The 16807-nt window shown below is 41.8% G+C and overlaps 1 protein-coding gene across 4 annotated transcripts in view; it reads left to right on the top strand.

Annotated features, from left to right (window-relative positions):
- rock2a (rho-associated, coiled-coil containing protein kinase 2a) overlaps positions 1-16807 on the top strand; it is a 74321-nt gene that overhangs the window by 16656 nt on the left and 40858 nt on the right. For 2 of the 4 annotated variants that reach the window (XM_080414904.1, XM_080414906.1), the window contains exons 2-8: positions 8613-8694; positions 9260-9360; positions 9916-10053; positions 11797-12057; positions 13892-14036; positions 14750-14888; positions 15348-15439. In XM_080414904.1, the coding sequence (XP_080271030.1) occupies positions 8613-8694; positions 9260-9360; positions 9916-10053; positions 11797-12057; positions 13892-14036; positions 14750-14888; positions 15348-15439 (958 nt within the window). Of the gene's footprint in view, positions 1-8612; positions 8695-9259; positions 9361-9915; positions 10054-11796; positions 12058-13888; positions 14037-14749; positions 14889-15347; positions 15440-16807 lie in introns of all 4 variants that reach the window. The other 2 variants (XM_080414905.1, XM_080414903.1) reach the window with 1 other exon arrangement.

The following is a 16807-nucleotide window of genomic DNA, read 5'->3' as shown; positions in this document are numbered from 1 at the left end:
ACAAGCTTGAAACGTGTTTCGAGCTTGTAGATCTGCTACTTTTGATGCTTTTGTGTGACGCTGTAGTATGATCAAGTAGGGCACTAATTTACGTAAAAACACAATTAGAAGAGTATGGAGATAAGAGGTTTCTGCTGGACCGCAACGATATACTAGGTAGGTAGAACACCCTTCTCTCTCTCGCTCTCGCTCTCTCTCTCGACAAGGATTCTTGTCGACTTTTCGTGAAGAGTTATGGGCCTCGCTTGGCAAGGTCCTCCAACTCTTGCCCGGCCTGGCCCTCTCTCTCTCTCCGTTTATCCCCCCACAAACTATTTTTAAACGTCTGGAATTTGATCAAAACATTAGCTTTTCTTTTGCTCGAGTCCTTTTAAAGCCCAGAGCGCTTGCTCTTGTTTTCTGTTCCACATGGCTAGAGATGAGAATGGTTCGGAAAGGAGTGGGAGGAGGAGGAGGAGATTTTGGGAAACGGGGTGTAAAAAAGAGAGATGGTGGTGGGGGGGGGGTCTCTGGTGTGTGTGTGTGTGTGTGTGTGTGGGAGGGGGGTGCTTTGAATACTTTGGTGATTCCTCACTGCGTTTGCCGAATATATCTGGTCCCTCCCCCGGCACTGGCCCGAAAATAGCCGATCTACAAGCTCACAGATCGGCTGTTTTCACCCGCGCCCCAAACAAAGTAGCCCTATAAATCAGGCTTTTTTTCTTTTTTTTTTTACATCATCACATTCCTGGCTGCTACGTCCACGTGGCTTCCTTTATTGGGTGGTAAAGAGCCGAAACAGGCGAAAAGTAAAAGAGAATGACAGCGCAGGAATGCTAAAACAGCACACCGAGTCATAAATAGAATGGAACACAATAACACTATAAAATACAAACAGTTGCCAATGATCGTGCTGCAGCTTTGCTTTAAAAAAAAAAGAAGCAACCTCTCTTGCCTTCTGCATGCTTTCATCTCTTTGTATTTTTCCACGGGTTGCCAGGCAACAAGGCATAGCCCAACTGGCTTGATTACAGTACAGCGTAGAGTAGAACCATAAGATAACAGAGCTTAAGTGCCGGCGGAGCAGATATGCAAGAAGTCAGGCTGATTGGGTGAAGTGGAGACGCAAAACTTCCACCTGGCAAGTTGTTCAGGGATAGATTGTGCCGTTCAAGGCAAGGGAAGTGGATTTTTAGCCTAGGTTGCACGGGTTCTTCTCAGCCCTAGAGGTGATTGACATGAAAAAAGGTTGTCACGATTATGAAATTTTACTTGACGATTCACTGTCACTCAAATAATTGCTCCAGGAGGCTCCAAAACAGCAGATGTACAAGCTCATAGCGCACCACTTTGTTCCGTGCTGTGAACTTGATATATATTTTTTTTATCGAAAATGTTTTGGAAACCTTTGAATATATATTTGTATATTTTACATAAATCTTCTCTTCTGGGGGGTTACTGGCACAAAACCTTTTCAGATGGGGTGGGGTCCATGGGCAAATACATTTGGGTCCTTGACATGAAAAAGTTTCAGAACCACTGCCTTAAGCCTCAATAAAAGGCACCGCCAAACTGAAAAGTCTTCAGCTTTGATGTAAAAAGAACAGAGTTGCAGCAGCAGACCTGTGCCGTTTTCTGGGGAAGTGTTAAAAGCCATCTTTGATCTTGGTCTAGCTCCGTTAATATTACATTGCTGCTTTAACAAACTGACTTATGTTATTATTAACATTATTTTTTGAGTGATTGCCAGAAGACGAGCTTGAGATTATCACAATCCAGCATGAGCTAATGTGATTGATTGTGTGGGTGATTTTATTTATTTTTATTTTGGGAGGGAAGGGCAGAGTACAGTGTTGGTGGTGGATTGGAACAAGTTCAAATACATCCAGCGGATTAGAGAATAAATATGTTTCAGTGTGGTTTTACACTCTCCAAGACACTTAGGGTTCTTTAATATTTCTAAATGGATGCTTTATGTCTGGGGCTGACAAATGTACTCCAGAGCCTTGTTGTGTTTTTTGTATTTTTTTATAGCAATGTTAATGGACTACAAACGTGTGTGTGGTGCAGTCATGTCTCTTGTGGCGCTTGGCTTTTTGTTATGCATGTTCTAACCTTGTGTTCACTCAGACTGACTCACTGATGATTTGGACATCAGATTCAGGAATGCTGCTGGCATTTAAAAGATTTGTTTTTGGCACAAAGTGTATGAGTGTGTTTGCATGTGTGCGCTTGCTGGCGGTTCTTGGCCATACGCGTATATATATATTACAGTGCATGGGAAACCAGTATGTGTGGTATGTGAGAAAAACTGCTCAGTTTTTCTCACTTGTACTGTAACATATATATGTTTTAGCAGGCATTTAGCAGACACTTATCAAGAGTGACTTACAAGCTGCAGCACAATCACAGTAAATGGCATGAGCCCTAGTCAACAAACAACAGGTATGGTCAAGTTAATAGAGTGACTCAGTGCCAAAAAACAAGTGCTACTACCTAAGTGACTAGCATAGCAGGCATCTGTGGATAAGGACACAGCATACATCTAAATGACATACGTCTCATACTGTGTGAACTGGGAAAACAATGTAATTGTTTTTTAATAACATAACTATTGTTGACGTTGGGGATGAACCTCCAAAACCGTTACATTTGTGCCCCTATGTTTGGGCATTTATACGCAAAATCTTTCAGAATCTTTCAAAATTCAAAGATTTCCAGCCATTTTTTCAAAAGCATCAGAAATAGCTGAAATAGCCGATCTACGCTCACAACGGGGCCCCCTCGCGACACATAGTGAGCATGTAGACGGGCTGTTTTAGCTGCTTTTGCACAACACTGTCATAAGATAAAGTATAAAATAGGGCATTCATTTATGAGAAAACCTAAAAAAAGAAAAATATTAATTATGGATAGATTCTGCCTGACAGTGACACTGTAATATATCATCTCTGTCGGGTGGAAACCTCGTATGTCCAAAACTGTTACTTTTTGAGGATTCAGATTCAAAAACAGCTAAAAGTAGCAGATCTACAAGCTCGAAACGCGGCGCAAAGCGGCGCGTTTTGAGCTTGTAGATCTGCTACTTTTGATGCTTTTGTGTGACGCTGTAGTATGATCAAGTAGGGCGTTAAAAAAATAAACATCCAACAACTTGCTTCTTCTATTCCACTGGTTCTCAAACTTTTCAGACTGCGACCCCCCGTCATACTCATATTTGAACTGGGGACCCCTCACCCTGACAAGCACTTGGAATTGTAGGACTTTGAGGCATTACACTTTGTTTGACTCGGTTCCAAAATAGCAGATCTACAAGGCAAGCTCACCTCTCCTCTTGTGAGCTTGTAGATCGGCTATTTTCACGTTTCCCTCTTTCTTGGGTAATATTTGACAATTTGGCCAATGTTTGTCCTTTTTTTATTGTATAGTTTGTTGATTATTTTGACACAATAATGGTCTTATTTTATTTGATCATGTTAGAGGTATTAAAAAGGCCTTAAAAGTCCTTAAATCGTCACTTTAGAAATGTGAAGATACCCTGTATACACTTATGATGTACAGTACGTTTACTGTTGAGTGAGAAAACAATGTTGCACATAAAGCAAATAATCTGGGGGGACCAAATAATTTGGGGACCCCCCCCCCCCCCCCACTGAACCACTGGATTATTGGATTAACCTACATGAGCGAGATTAAGTCGGTTACTGGTTCTAAATGTTGGTTTTTCGACATTATTTTCGGTTGAGTGCCCACCACCAGTCCTAGGATGAGGTGAAGTGTGAAGAGGTGGGCTTTCAGACTGTCTGTGGCAACGCATGCATGCGCGTATTCTGTCTCGGTTCAGACGCACACACACACACACACACACACACACACACACACACACACACACACACACACACACACACACACACACACACACACACACACACACACACACACACACACACACACACACACACACACACACACACAGTACAATAGTAGTGGAGAATGCTGCCTCAGAGGAAATGACTTGCACACAGGGACTCGCTTCATGACAGTGAAATGATCCTCCAGCCCTCGGGCGGGGTGGATCATTTCCTGTATTGCTGAGCTCATGGGGAGATCCGTGTGTTGCGCGTGTCCGTCACGAGTGTGTGTGTGTGTGTGTGTCACAGTGTGTGTGCGCGTGCTTTTTCTTCCCTTAAATAGTAGTTTTGTGTGAGGTCAGTCCTTTAATGGGGAAAGCGAAGAAGTACAGATGATGAAACCGCTTGCTGCAGACTGACCGGGGAAGGAGAGAGAGAGAGAGCTGGGAGAACAGTGGTTCTCAAACTTTTTAATGTCAAGGATCCCCAAATTGATATGTATTTGGCCGCGCGGACCCCCATTTGAAAAGGTTTTGTGCCAGGGACCCCCAGAAGAGAAGATTTATGTAAAACATTTATGATATTTTTTCAAACATTAAAAAAAAAATTGCAGATCTATAAGCTCAACATGGCTGGGGACCCCCTGGGGAAAAAAAACAAGGACCCCTGGGGGTCCCCGGACCCCACTTTGAGAACCACTTGAGATGGAAGATAATCATGAGAAACGAGAGAGAGAGAGAAAGAGAGAGGGAAAGATAGTGAGAGAGGGCAGGAGGGGGATTAAAAAAAAAGCAGGAAGTGACAGACTCAAGACCATGCCAGCCTGCCTACCAACCAACCAACCAGAATAGCCATAGATAGACAGAAAACAGAAGAAAAGAAAATGGGAGAAAGACGAGAGGATTACAGGGTGTTAAAGAAACAAATTGACACAATTGGAGGCGGGCCGGGGCGGGTTACTTGTTGTTGTAGTGTTTGGGTTGGCTGCTGTGTTTTAAACACCGAGAGCTGTGGCTTGACCGATGAGGAATGCACATGTTGATATATTACTTCCTCATTTGTGCTGCATGTGCTGCTGCTGCTGCTGCCGCCGCAACCCTCCTTCTGCGACTCGCAGGTCCCACGTTAGTTTTTTTTTTGGTGTGCTTATTTTATTGGTGGCCATTTTTATTTGGCCTGGGTCAAACTGTTTCCGAAAGGAAAAAAAAGTAGTTATTTTTCAAAAAGAAATGTCAGTCCTGAGATCATAATAAACTCATGGTTTGAAGTTCGCAGTCGCCACCACTGATTTCAGTCCTTTGGATTCCATAGAAGTCAGCATGTCTTCCATAGAAGTCAGCATGTCTTCCATGGAAGCATGTTGCGCAGCGAACATAGCCAAGGCTATTTTCGGTAATAAAAAAAAAAACAGCATTTGAAATGGTCAAACTAGCAATATATTTTAGGAGCATTTTCCATAAAACCCTAATGGTCTCAGATATTTCATAAAAGCAAAGGTTAAAGCCTCAGCCTGATTTCGTCACGTGGTTGGCAGTATGTAGAACCGCAGGAACAATATTACTAAAACATCATAATTTGACATTTTGTACTAGTGTGTGTGTGTGTGTGTGTGTGTGTGTGTGTGTGTGTGGGGGGTGGGGGGGGGAAGGGGGGCTCCTTTCACACTGTTTCACAAATCACATAATAGGACTTGGCCATGCACATTGTCGTGAGATGTAAATGAGCTTTAATCCATGTAAACTCTAGAGGACAATATGACAGCCCAGTTGACCATTGCTTGTTGTCCCCTTTAGCAAATGAGCACATTTGCTAAATTTCTCGAATAGAGTGAATGCACTGATCGGTTTTATCTTTATAATGCTTTAGCGAGCCGACCCTGTAAAAGACCGGAGTTTGGGGTTCGTAACCAAACCCGGTGCAGTAAAAACTCTACTGCCTCTACCTTTGCAATTTGTACTTTTGAATACTTGTATTGAAAAGTACAGTTCAGTATTTTACTTGAGTATATTGTTGCCGTCGGTCAGAAACCTCTTAAGCTCCATACGTTGTGTTTTTTACCCGTAAATTTACGCCCTACTTGATCATACTAGAGTGTTTGAGCTTGTAGATCTGCTACTGTTGAATTTGAATCCTGAAAAGTAACTGAAATCTTTCTCACTGTGTGACTCATTCAACATTAATTTCCTGCAATGTGAACTTTGCTCAAGTTGATTGAAATTGGGGTAAAGTTATGTAGTTTACAATGAGGCTCACAATGACAATACAACACTGTAAACACTCCGGTTCTGTGATTTACGATCCACAAGTATTTACAATCACACAAAGACTGATGTTTGTTATACTGCATTACGTAACATTATATAATATCAGATTCACTATGGCCTTTAACGCTGCGGTTGCCAAAGGGGTCTTCATTTGGACTCTCCTCTGTCAAATTTCAGTCATTTGGGAACATGTTTTGCACGGGAAATGGACGATCTTCAAGCTCACTGTGCTTGTAGATCTGCTATTAGTTATTTTAAGATTTGAAGTGGTCAGTGAAGATTTGAAGTGGTCAATTTAAACTAACAATAGACTAATATGTGCAGAAGCATCTTCCATAAATCCTAATGGTCTCGGATATTTCATAAAAGCAAAGGTTAAAGGGATAGTTCACCCCCAAAATGACATTTTTTCTATCGATCAGTCACCCCATGGAGGCATTCCTAAGCCAATAATTTGATGACCGGCAGCGGTTCCGGTAGGAGACACAAAGAGTCTCCTTTGTGTCTCCTACCAGAACCGCTGCCTACCGGTCCGCTGGTCATCAAATTTTTGGCTTAGGAATGCAACAAAAACAAAATAATACCCATGAATTCAAGTCTCCATGGGGTGACTAATAGATAGACTTTTTTTGGGGGGGTGAACTATCCCTTTAAAGCATAAAAAAAGATCAGTTTCAGTCATGGGTTTTTATTTCGCTTTATTCCATGCAAATAGCATGCTATCAAAGCTGGCTGTCTAGCTAGATAGCTACATCATAACGTCACTGTCGGGTGGAAACCTTGTATGTCCAAAACGGTTACTTTTCAGGAAATGTGCAAAAAATCAGCTGTGTTCCAATGGATTCAATGTAGTTATTATTTAGTCACCAGCTCTTGTTACTACTTTTCATCTGTTCAATATTTGCAAAACCCACTGATACACTTAACCACTTTCACCAAAAAATATATAATTAAATAGGCAATCTATAAGCTCACAACGCATCGCGCTCACGCAATGCGCCGCGTTTGTGAGCTTGTAGATCGGCTATTTTTGCTACAAAGTAGGGCATTAATTTACAAAAAAACTACAAAAAAACAAAAGTTTAAATATGGACGTACAAGGTTTTCACCCGACAGCAACGATAAGCAGCTGTGCAATAAATTATGTGTGGCTTTAGTTTGACTGATACTTCCCTTTTTAATGAATATGATTGTATTGTATTGTATAACCGCAGTTGGAAACACTGGGCAGAAAAAAGAACAGATACTACTATTAGAAATGGTGCTAGTGCACTAAAAACCAACCGGAGATTTAGGGTCCTTGCTTGGCCCACTGTACTTGAACTGCCTGGAATGTGTGTGTGCTGTATGAGCTATTAACAGGTATTAAAAATAAATATTGTCGCTGTCGTGCAGAAACCTCTTATCTCCATGTTTAATTTGTTTGTGTTTTTTCATAAATCAACGCCCTACTTGATCATATACAGTGTCACACAAAATTATTGCATCGCGTTTTGAGCTTGTCGATCTGCTATTGTTGCTACTTTTGAATTTGAATCCTGAAAAGTAACAGTTTTGGACATATGAGGTTTCCTTCCACCCGACAGAGACGAAATATAAATCTTTGGAGGAGCATGGTTATGTGAGAGTAGACCCGGAACCAGTCATTATTACACCTTGCGATGCGAGAGTGCGGACATGCCGATCCCAGCACCAACTCGGGACTTCTGAATCGCTGCCCTCCTGTCTAGAATCATCAGTCTTGAGCTCTGCAGTGTTGGTAGCTCCGCTGTCGCACCGCCTGCAGTCTGTCTACGTAGGTGGTGTGCGTCTTTCTTCCCCTTCCTAGCTAGTGGTGCCTGGGCCTTGGGTTGGCTCCCACAAGTGTCAGTTCGCTTGCCACCATTTCCGGGTGCCTGACGCAGTGCCCAAGCCAGCCGCATCCTTCTCTCTCTGACCTTGTCAGTGACCCATCCGTGGGAGGCCTCCGTGAAGGCCCATGTTTCTGATGTGGTCCGCCCATGTGACATCGAGTGCCATTCGTAGCGTTCTTGTGTAGACGCCATCCAGGGCCTTTTCCTGCTGTGCTGTGAGCGTCCATGTCTCGGGCCCCGTACAGCAGTACTGACTACACTCTCGCTACAAACAGCCGCCTCTTGACGCCGTCTCCCGTGTCAGATATTGTGTACATTTTTAATGCTACAGTATGTTGATGAATTGAATACATAGAACCACAATGTAAACAAGTCCCCAGGACTTTTGGTGTTATCCTTTTAACCTTAATTTCTGACTGTACCATGCTGTTTACATTTCTGACTAATAAAGTATTCAATCAATCAAAAAGCGCGTCCACACTGTCCTCATCCCAAAAAACACAACTTACACTTACTTTTGAAACATCACAAAAGTCAGTGTTTTTTTCCCAAGTGTCATTGAAAAAAGTGTATTTTTTTTCATCAGCATAACATTTTTTTTATTTTATTTGTCAGAAAACCTGCTCTGTGAAGATGAGTGATTATTGTTTTGGCTCTCCTTTCAGGACTCCATAAATGCCTTGGTGTTGGATCTGGACTACCCTGCACTACGCAAAAACAAAAACATAGAAACCTTTCTAATCAGATGTAAGTACTGTGTGTGTTTACTGTATGTCTAACTTTAGACCTGCAGATGTCCATTTCGTAAATCTAGATTCTGTTTTAATTATATAGCTTTACAGTGTTGTTACTGCTGGATATAGCTAGTAAAATCCTCAGCGTTCATTTATCTATCCATTTATTCCTTGAGAGTGTACAAATGTAACCAATTGGAATGGACCCTTACAGGTCCATTTTGTACACTATCAGAGGGATAGTGTACAAATGTAACCAAATGTTACATTAACACTGAGGATCTTACACGGTGTACACTGGCTTTTGATCTCGCTCATTTGTGTCGTTGTTGTCGGGCAAAAGCCTCTTAAGTCCATATTCTAACTTTTTGTGTTCTTTCGTAAATTAATGGTCTACTTGATCATACTACAGCGTCACTCAAAAGTAGCAGATCCACAAGCTCGAAACGCGGCGTGTTTCGAGCTTGTAGATCTGCTACTTTTGATGCTTTTGAATTTGAATCCTGAAAAGTAGCAGTTTCCACCTGGCAGAGGACCAGCTTTTGATATTAATGGTTGACATCTCTCCTCTTCTGCAGATGAGAAGATCATGGCCCATATCAGAGACCTCCAGATGAAGTCTGAGGACTTTGAGAGAGTCAAGGTCATTGGCAGAGGGGCGTTCGGCGAGGTTCAGCTGGTGAGTACCGTCTTAGTCCGAAAGTTATTATTCTTCCATTAAGAACATTTAGTGCAATGGTTTCTGTATTTGACAGAAACCATATCTGAAAATATTTTGTGCCGGGGACCGCCCATACAAGTTTTTTTGTTGTTGTATTCTTATTACATTTTTATGCAATTTACGACATGTTGTGAGCTTGTAGTTCAGCTATTTTCAATTAGCCAATTTTTGTTTGGGATAGTGTTCCGATGGGTGGGCTGTGTGCATTTTCAGTTTGCATAGTTTATTTTAATGATCAATCAATCGATTGCGTTCCGGCTTGGATCAATGGAACGTAGTATACGTTAAGGCCCTATTTATCGGTATCACAACAAACCTTTCAAGGTAAAAAAAAAATACTGACATAATTATTGTTATATCAATGAAAAAAAAGTGTTTTGGCAATTATTTGGGGGCCTACTTGCAATATATTGAATAAAGCCTACCTTTTCATGGTGTGTGTGTGTGTGTGTGTGTGTGTGTGTGTGTGTGTGTGTTTGTGTTGTGTTGTGTTGTGTTGTGTGTGTCTAACAGGTGAGGCATAAAGCCTCTCGGAAGGTCTACGCCATGAAGCTACTGAGCAAGTTTGAGATGATCAAGAGGTCGGACTCTGCCTTCTTCTGGGAGGAGAGAGACATCATGGCCTTCGCCAACAGTCCCTGGATCGTACAAGTGAGACTCACTCATTTATATGCTTTATTACAGTGTGTGTGTGTGTGTGTGTGTAGCTAATATCAAAAACCGCTGGACCGATCAGATTCAGACTTTGTATACACACTGCCAGTAGGCCACAGAAGTACCTCCATTATATCTTTTCACATGTTATTATATTATATAAGTATGTGTATATATTTATTTTATAGTGGAAGACAATGGGGCTCTGATCGGGTTGAATGCTGAGTCATAGGTCACAGACCAGTGGTGTAATGGTGATTTATTTATTTTTACTGGGGGGAACGCTATTTTAATGACATCACGTTCACGCGTGTGTTTGTGCACAGACACGCTCTGACCTGCATTATGAATGATTTCTTTTGTTTCATTCATTTTAGTTAGGTTTACAGGAGTAGTTTTAGTTACAAATCATTTTTTTGTTTAGTTTTTGTCGTAATTTTTCCAAGGAATGCCTTGATTTATTGAAGTTTAGAAAGAAAGGTAGGATAATACAATGTATAGGCTATCAATAGAACGAAGATGGTTTTATATGCAATTCTAATTAGTTTTGCATTGTTATTTTGAGTGTGTGTCAGTGCGGCGCTGATCAGATTAGGCTCTCCTGACTATGGCTTCTGAAAGGCGTTTGATTTTTCACACACACACACAAAAAAAGTTTCCTAAACTCACTTTTCAGCAGTATTTTGTCGCTATCATGAACACACAGACAACAAAGAGGAGAAAAGAATTCTACTGAATGGAGAGATGACCAGACGGGGGTTGGGTTGCGCAACTAATGGGGTGTAAAGTGCCTACTGCTGGCTATTGTTTTCCTTATGTAGCTACACTACCAACAGCTAATCTGCGTGCTAGGCTACAACAGAGGTATTGGGTACTACAGTAGTAGCAGTGTGTGACCATAGTATGGGAACGCATGCCTGCGGGCACGCAAGTGCACACCGGTGCATGTGCGACTGTGCGTGATCCTGCACCCCTGTCACAGACACCTCTGATGTCACATGCAGGTCACAATAATGACATGGGGTGCGTTCGGAAATGCGGACCGGGAGCGCACTCACGTATTAGTTTGTATTGGCCAGCGCGCTCAGTGCTATATATCCGAACGCACCCTTGGTCACATGAATACAACGCAGCACGATGCGACACGTTGTGAGCTTGTAGACAGGCTATTTCTGCAAAAAAAATATATATTTGAAAATGTATGAAAAAAATTCAACACGGAAATGATTATGCCAAATAATTGTGTTTATCTCAAATAATTGAGATGAATAATTGTGACAATACATGGGAAATTGACATAAACTCTAACCACAAGGCCACTGAACTGGTTTAGTCTTCATAGGGCGGCTGTGGCTCAGGAGGTAGAGCAGGTCGTCCAATGATCCGTGGGTCGGCGGTTCGAATCCCGGCTCCTCATGTCGAAGTGTCCTTGGAAAAGACACTGAACCCTACATTGCCTCCAATGATTCGGTCGGCGCTAGCTTGCCACCGTTGGTGTGAGAATGTGGGAAAAGTCGACTGTTCGCCGCTCCACCTCCCAATGTCTCCCCCCTGTATGAATGAATGAACCATTGTAAAGCGCTTTGAGCACTTGGAAAAGCGCTATAAAAATGCAATTCATTATTAGTCACCATAGCTTAGCTTTTATTTAGTTTTTATTTAGTTTTTCGTCAACGAAAAAAGTAGTCATAGTTTTAGTCGACGAAATTAACACTGGTGTGTGTGTGTGTGTGTCCATAGCTGTGCTGTGCCTTCCAAGACGAACACTACCTGTACATGGTGATGGAGTACATGCCGGGAGGGGACCTGGTCAACCTCACCAGCACGTACGACGTGCCAGAGAAGTGGGCGCGCTTCTACACGGCCGAGGTGGTGCTGGCCCTGGACGCCATCCACTCCATGGGCTTCATCCACCGCGACGTCAAGCCTGACAACATGCTGCTGGACAGACACGGACACCTCAAGCTGGCCGACTTCGGTACCTGCATGAAGATGGACACTGTGAGTTGTGGTCATTCCTCCCCCAAACTTGAGAGTCGTGACCCATTTTCTTTTATGGGTCGTGACTCGCAAGTAAATATTGCTTTTTTTCGTACATTTTTCCCCTTTTTTATTCCCATCTCCATATTCTAACTTTTTTGTGTTTTTTTTAAATGAATGCCCGACTTCATCAAACTACAGTCACACAAAAGCATCAAAAGTAGCAGATCTGCAAGTTCGAAACGCGGCACGAAGCCACGCGTTTTGAGCTTGTAGATTTGAGCTTGTAGATTTGCATTTCAATCCTGAAAAGTAACAGTTTTGGACATATGAGGTTTCCACCCGACAGAGACGATATAATATGTATATTCCCCCTCACAAAACGTTCAGCCACTAAAAAAAATAACACTTAAAAACCTTTCCAGTCATTTTCAGAAACTTTCGAAAATAGTGAATATAGCAGCACTACAACACGTCCCATTGCTAGCTTATAAATGAGCGATGGTATTTCCGCTATTTTTAGTAGAGCTTAGGTATTTCCGCTATTTTTAGTAGAGCTTAAGTGGTTAATTAATAATGTATACTTTCTAAATTTGGACGACCGGGAAGACACCAAGATTTTCTTTTTTGGGTCTCGAGCTGACATGGTTTGGGAACTCGTGCACTACATTGTTGTAACATCAGTGCAAGGCTCTCTAAAAGCATCTTATTTCTAGGTTGTTTTTCCCATTTAATTCATGCCAAACATGTACCGTCATTCTTATTATCATACTCTTACTGGACTGTTCTTTTAAATCTTATTTTAACGATTAAAATGTTAGGTTGTGGTAGAATATGTTAATACAATCTAACTACTAGCACATGTGCAGTGGTTGAGGGTGCTCTCTCTACTATTCCACTGAGACATTTAGACCCTGTTGTCGGGCAGGACACCTACTGTTTGACAAGTAGTACCGCCTGAAGCCTATAAGTGCAATATCTCTCCTTCAAAACGGGAGACCCTGGGTTTGAATCCTGGGTAGGCCGTAGCAATTACGCATTGCAGCTTTTAATTAAAAAAAAAGTTGGTTTTATGAGCCCGTCCAGCTGGCAGGACAACACTCACACGTTTGACATTGGAGAGAGAGAGAGTGGATGCCAAGTGAAGCCATAGTCCTTGAAAGCGTGAATGCCATCTGCAAAATAAGCTCTTCTCAAGGATGGTGTTTCTCAAGTGTCTTTACGCGGTGTTCACACGGGCAGCTATGTTATGCCACGTCGCTTTGTAGCTTTGTGTCTTTAGTGGCTGCCGGCATGTGAACACCAGTGGTGGAAAAAGTACTCGCCACAATATAAAAATACTCTGTTACAAGTAAAAGGCCTGTGTTCAAAATGTTACCTAAGTAAAGGTACAAAAGCATTGGTGTCAAAATATACTTAAAGTACCAAAAGTTAAAGTACTAAAATATTTGAAAATAGCTGATTTACAAGCTCACATCGCGACGCGTTGTGAGCTTGTAGATCGGCTATTTTCAAATAGCCTATGTATAAAGTAGGGCTAAAGTGGTTAACGTATGTGTTATAATATAATCATTTATATCTGCAAAGTAACTACGTAGTAACTAAAGTTTTCAAATAATTGTATTGGAGTAAAAGTTCAATATTTGCCTCTGAGATGTAGTGGAGTAGAAGTATTGAAAATTGGAAATACTCCAGTAAAGTAAAAAATACCTCAAATTGTACTTCAGTACAGTACTTGAGTAAATGTACTTAGCTACTTTATACCACTGTTGTTCACCAGTGGTATAACATTAGGGTTGCACCGTTCTTGCTAGGGGAGTTTTTCTATGTGAGGTTTGTCTTTGTCTTGCAGCAGACGGGCATGGTCCACTGTGACACGGCAGTGGGCACACCGGACTACATCTCCCCCGAGGTGCTGAAGTCTCAGGGAGGAGACGGCTACTACGGCCGAGAATGTGACTGGTGGTCCGTGGGGGTCTTCATCTTCGAGATGCTCGTCGGTCAGTCGACGTGTCTTTTATGACTCATTTGGCCTATTTGCCTGGTCTGCGTACTGCGCAAGTACGCGCGCACATAGATAGGACACCTCACACACCCAACTACAATATTTTAACCCTCACCACAGGCACCTGACACTTGAGGTTTGGGTTGTGTAGTTACCTTGCCATGGTGTAACTCCAAGAAATTAAAAATAATTGCTCCATTGATTAGAAATGTGTTGATTTTACTATTTTTATTAAGAAGAAAACACGGACTGGATCCGCAGATCCGGATCTTCAAATAGTAAAATCAGCAGGAAGTTGACATTTTTATTAAAAAAACAAACGGTACTGGGTTTGGTGATGTTCTACAGTATATTGTCTGAATCCGCTTTGTTTGTGTTCGTTTACGTGCTAAAAGAGTGACTTTGAGAGCTGTTTTACTGTACAATGTAAGTCAATGAGGAGCATATTTTGAATTATCAATTTCTAATCAATGGAGCAATTATTTTTGATTTCTTCATGGCAAGATAACTACACAACCCAAACCTCTACCAAAGTGGTCTTGCCCTTTAACATATTTATAAGATTTATACTAAATTGTGTGTGTGTTTGTATATACCTATAATGACATGCCTAAAATAGGGATTTGTTATTAAATAGTTTTTTTCCCCCATCAACTGTTGCACTAAGGGTCACAACAGCATTCCTCATTGTAACTTGCTCCCTGTCAGGTGACACTCCGTTCTATGCGGATTCTCTGGTGGGAACCTACAGTAAGATCATGGACCACAAGAACTCTCTCAACTTCCCCGATGATGTGGAGATCTCCAAGGACGCCAAGAACATCATTTGTGCCTTCCTGACCGACAGGTAAGACGGAGCTTTAAACAAACAAAAAACTGTTCACTAAATTTTTCAGGCCTTAGCTGGCAGAGAGATGAAGCAGGGACCCCCACTACATATTGTATAAAATTGTGTTGCAGATGAAACTTTTCCATATCGTTGGCTCTGTACTTGGTGTGCTCCTTTTTCTGTATATGCCAAACCTATTTGCCAAAAATAGCCGATCTTGTGCTGTGAGGCGTTGCTTGCTTGTAGATCTGCTATTTTCGGCTAACGTTCCCCTCAGAATAGGAGTGAAGTTCCCCACAGAAAAAGTGCCAATCGCACAAAGATTTGGTGACTTTAGTAACTCTTGAGGATCCCCTAGGGGTCCTGGACCCCCTGTTGAAGACCCCTGCTGTACTGTATAGTGTATAATATGTCTGTATTGCTCAGCAGTAGAGAGACATTGGATAATCAGAGAGGTTTGCTTCCTTTGTTTTTGAGGGAGGTGCGACTGGGCCGGAACGGCATGGAAGAAATCAAGCGACACCCCTTCTTCAAGAACGACCAGTGGACCTTCAGTACCATCAGAGACAGTACGTACGCCGTCCGTATCCTTAGTGTCCATTTAACCCCATTCCATCCGGGAACGCATACTGTGTCATTTTAGATTTGAGCTCTAACCATTATTCTATACTTCATAGCTCTTCATAGCTTCATAGCTCATAGCGCGGCACCGAGTGCCGCGCTATGAGCTATGAAGCTTGATCATGAGATCTGCTGTTTTTTTTTAAATCGTGAAAATTGTGCAAATCTTTGAATATATATATTTTTAAAGCGGATGTTTGTAACTCAAATCTTTGCTCCTGGGGGTCCCTGGAACAAGATATTTTACAAATGTTCGCTTTATGAAATATATATTCAAAGATTTGCACACATCTTCACGATTTTTCCAAAATAGCAGATCTACAAGCTCATAGCGCGGCACTCTGTGTCTTGTATATCTGCTATTTTTGAATAGCCAAATAAATCAAAAAATGACACAGATGCGTTCCCGTTCTTAATGGGTTAACTCTGAGAGTGTAGAAACTAAAATATCCCCCAAGTATTGCGAGCCGCCCCTACGGATAAGACACAGGGGTTTCAGACATACTAACCATGACTGGCGTATATCGTTATTGTCGGGGAGAAACCTCATATCTCCATAGTTTCAATTTGCAAAAGTAGCAACATTTGCAAAAGTAGCGAAAGAAGCCTATCTATGAGCTCACAATAGATTTATTTATTTATTTTTCATTTTCTGATGAGCGTTTTGGACATACACGGTTCTCACAAGGAGAAAAAAAACAAAAAAAACCCAAAAACAAGGTTCTCTGCCTGTCAGCGACGATAATGCACATTGTTCAAGTGAGGTCAGGGGTCAGTCATTAGTTAACAAGGGGAGGACTGAAGACTGGATGGACTGGTCAGGTTAGTGGAGAAGGAAATAGATGGACACTCAAGTTTACTGTTTTTTCAAACCCTTTGTGTCCAAGGCATACCAATGGGCTAGTCAATATCTCAAGGCACACGTAGATCTGTGAACATAGCAGATCTACGACCTCCCCATGCATCACATAATTGTTGTGAGTTTGTACAAGAAAACTTGTGAAGGAAAAAAAATTAAGTAATTTAAAATTCAAATTTAAGATTTTTGCCTTTAATAACTTGCCCAAAACCAGGAGGCCAGGCAAGACACTTAACCCCCGACCGGGCGCTGTATTAATGTTACTTGCCCAACTGCTCCTAATAGTTAGGATGCGATCAATACAGAGCACAAATTTCACGTATGTTTCACGTATGTGCAAATGTGACAATTTAAAAAGAAAATACCCCAAAGGAGTGGGGACCGTATCCCTATCTTGTTGGAAACTTGATTCCACAAGAGAGCGTTCCATCTTGCATATCGTTGCTGTCGGGCAGAA

This window comes from Gymnoscopelus braueri (genome assembly GCF_963280865.1).
Source record: "Gymnoscopelus braueri genome assembly, chromosome: 19".
NCBI lineage: Eukaryota > Metazoa > Chordata > Actinopteri > Myctophiformes > Myctophidae > Gymnoscopelus > Gymnoscopelus braueri.
This window is presented reverse-complemented; position numbering and strand designations above follow the sequence as displayed.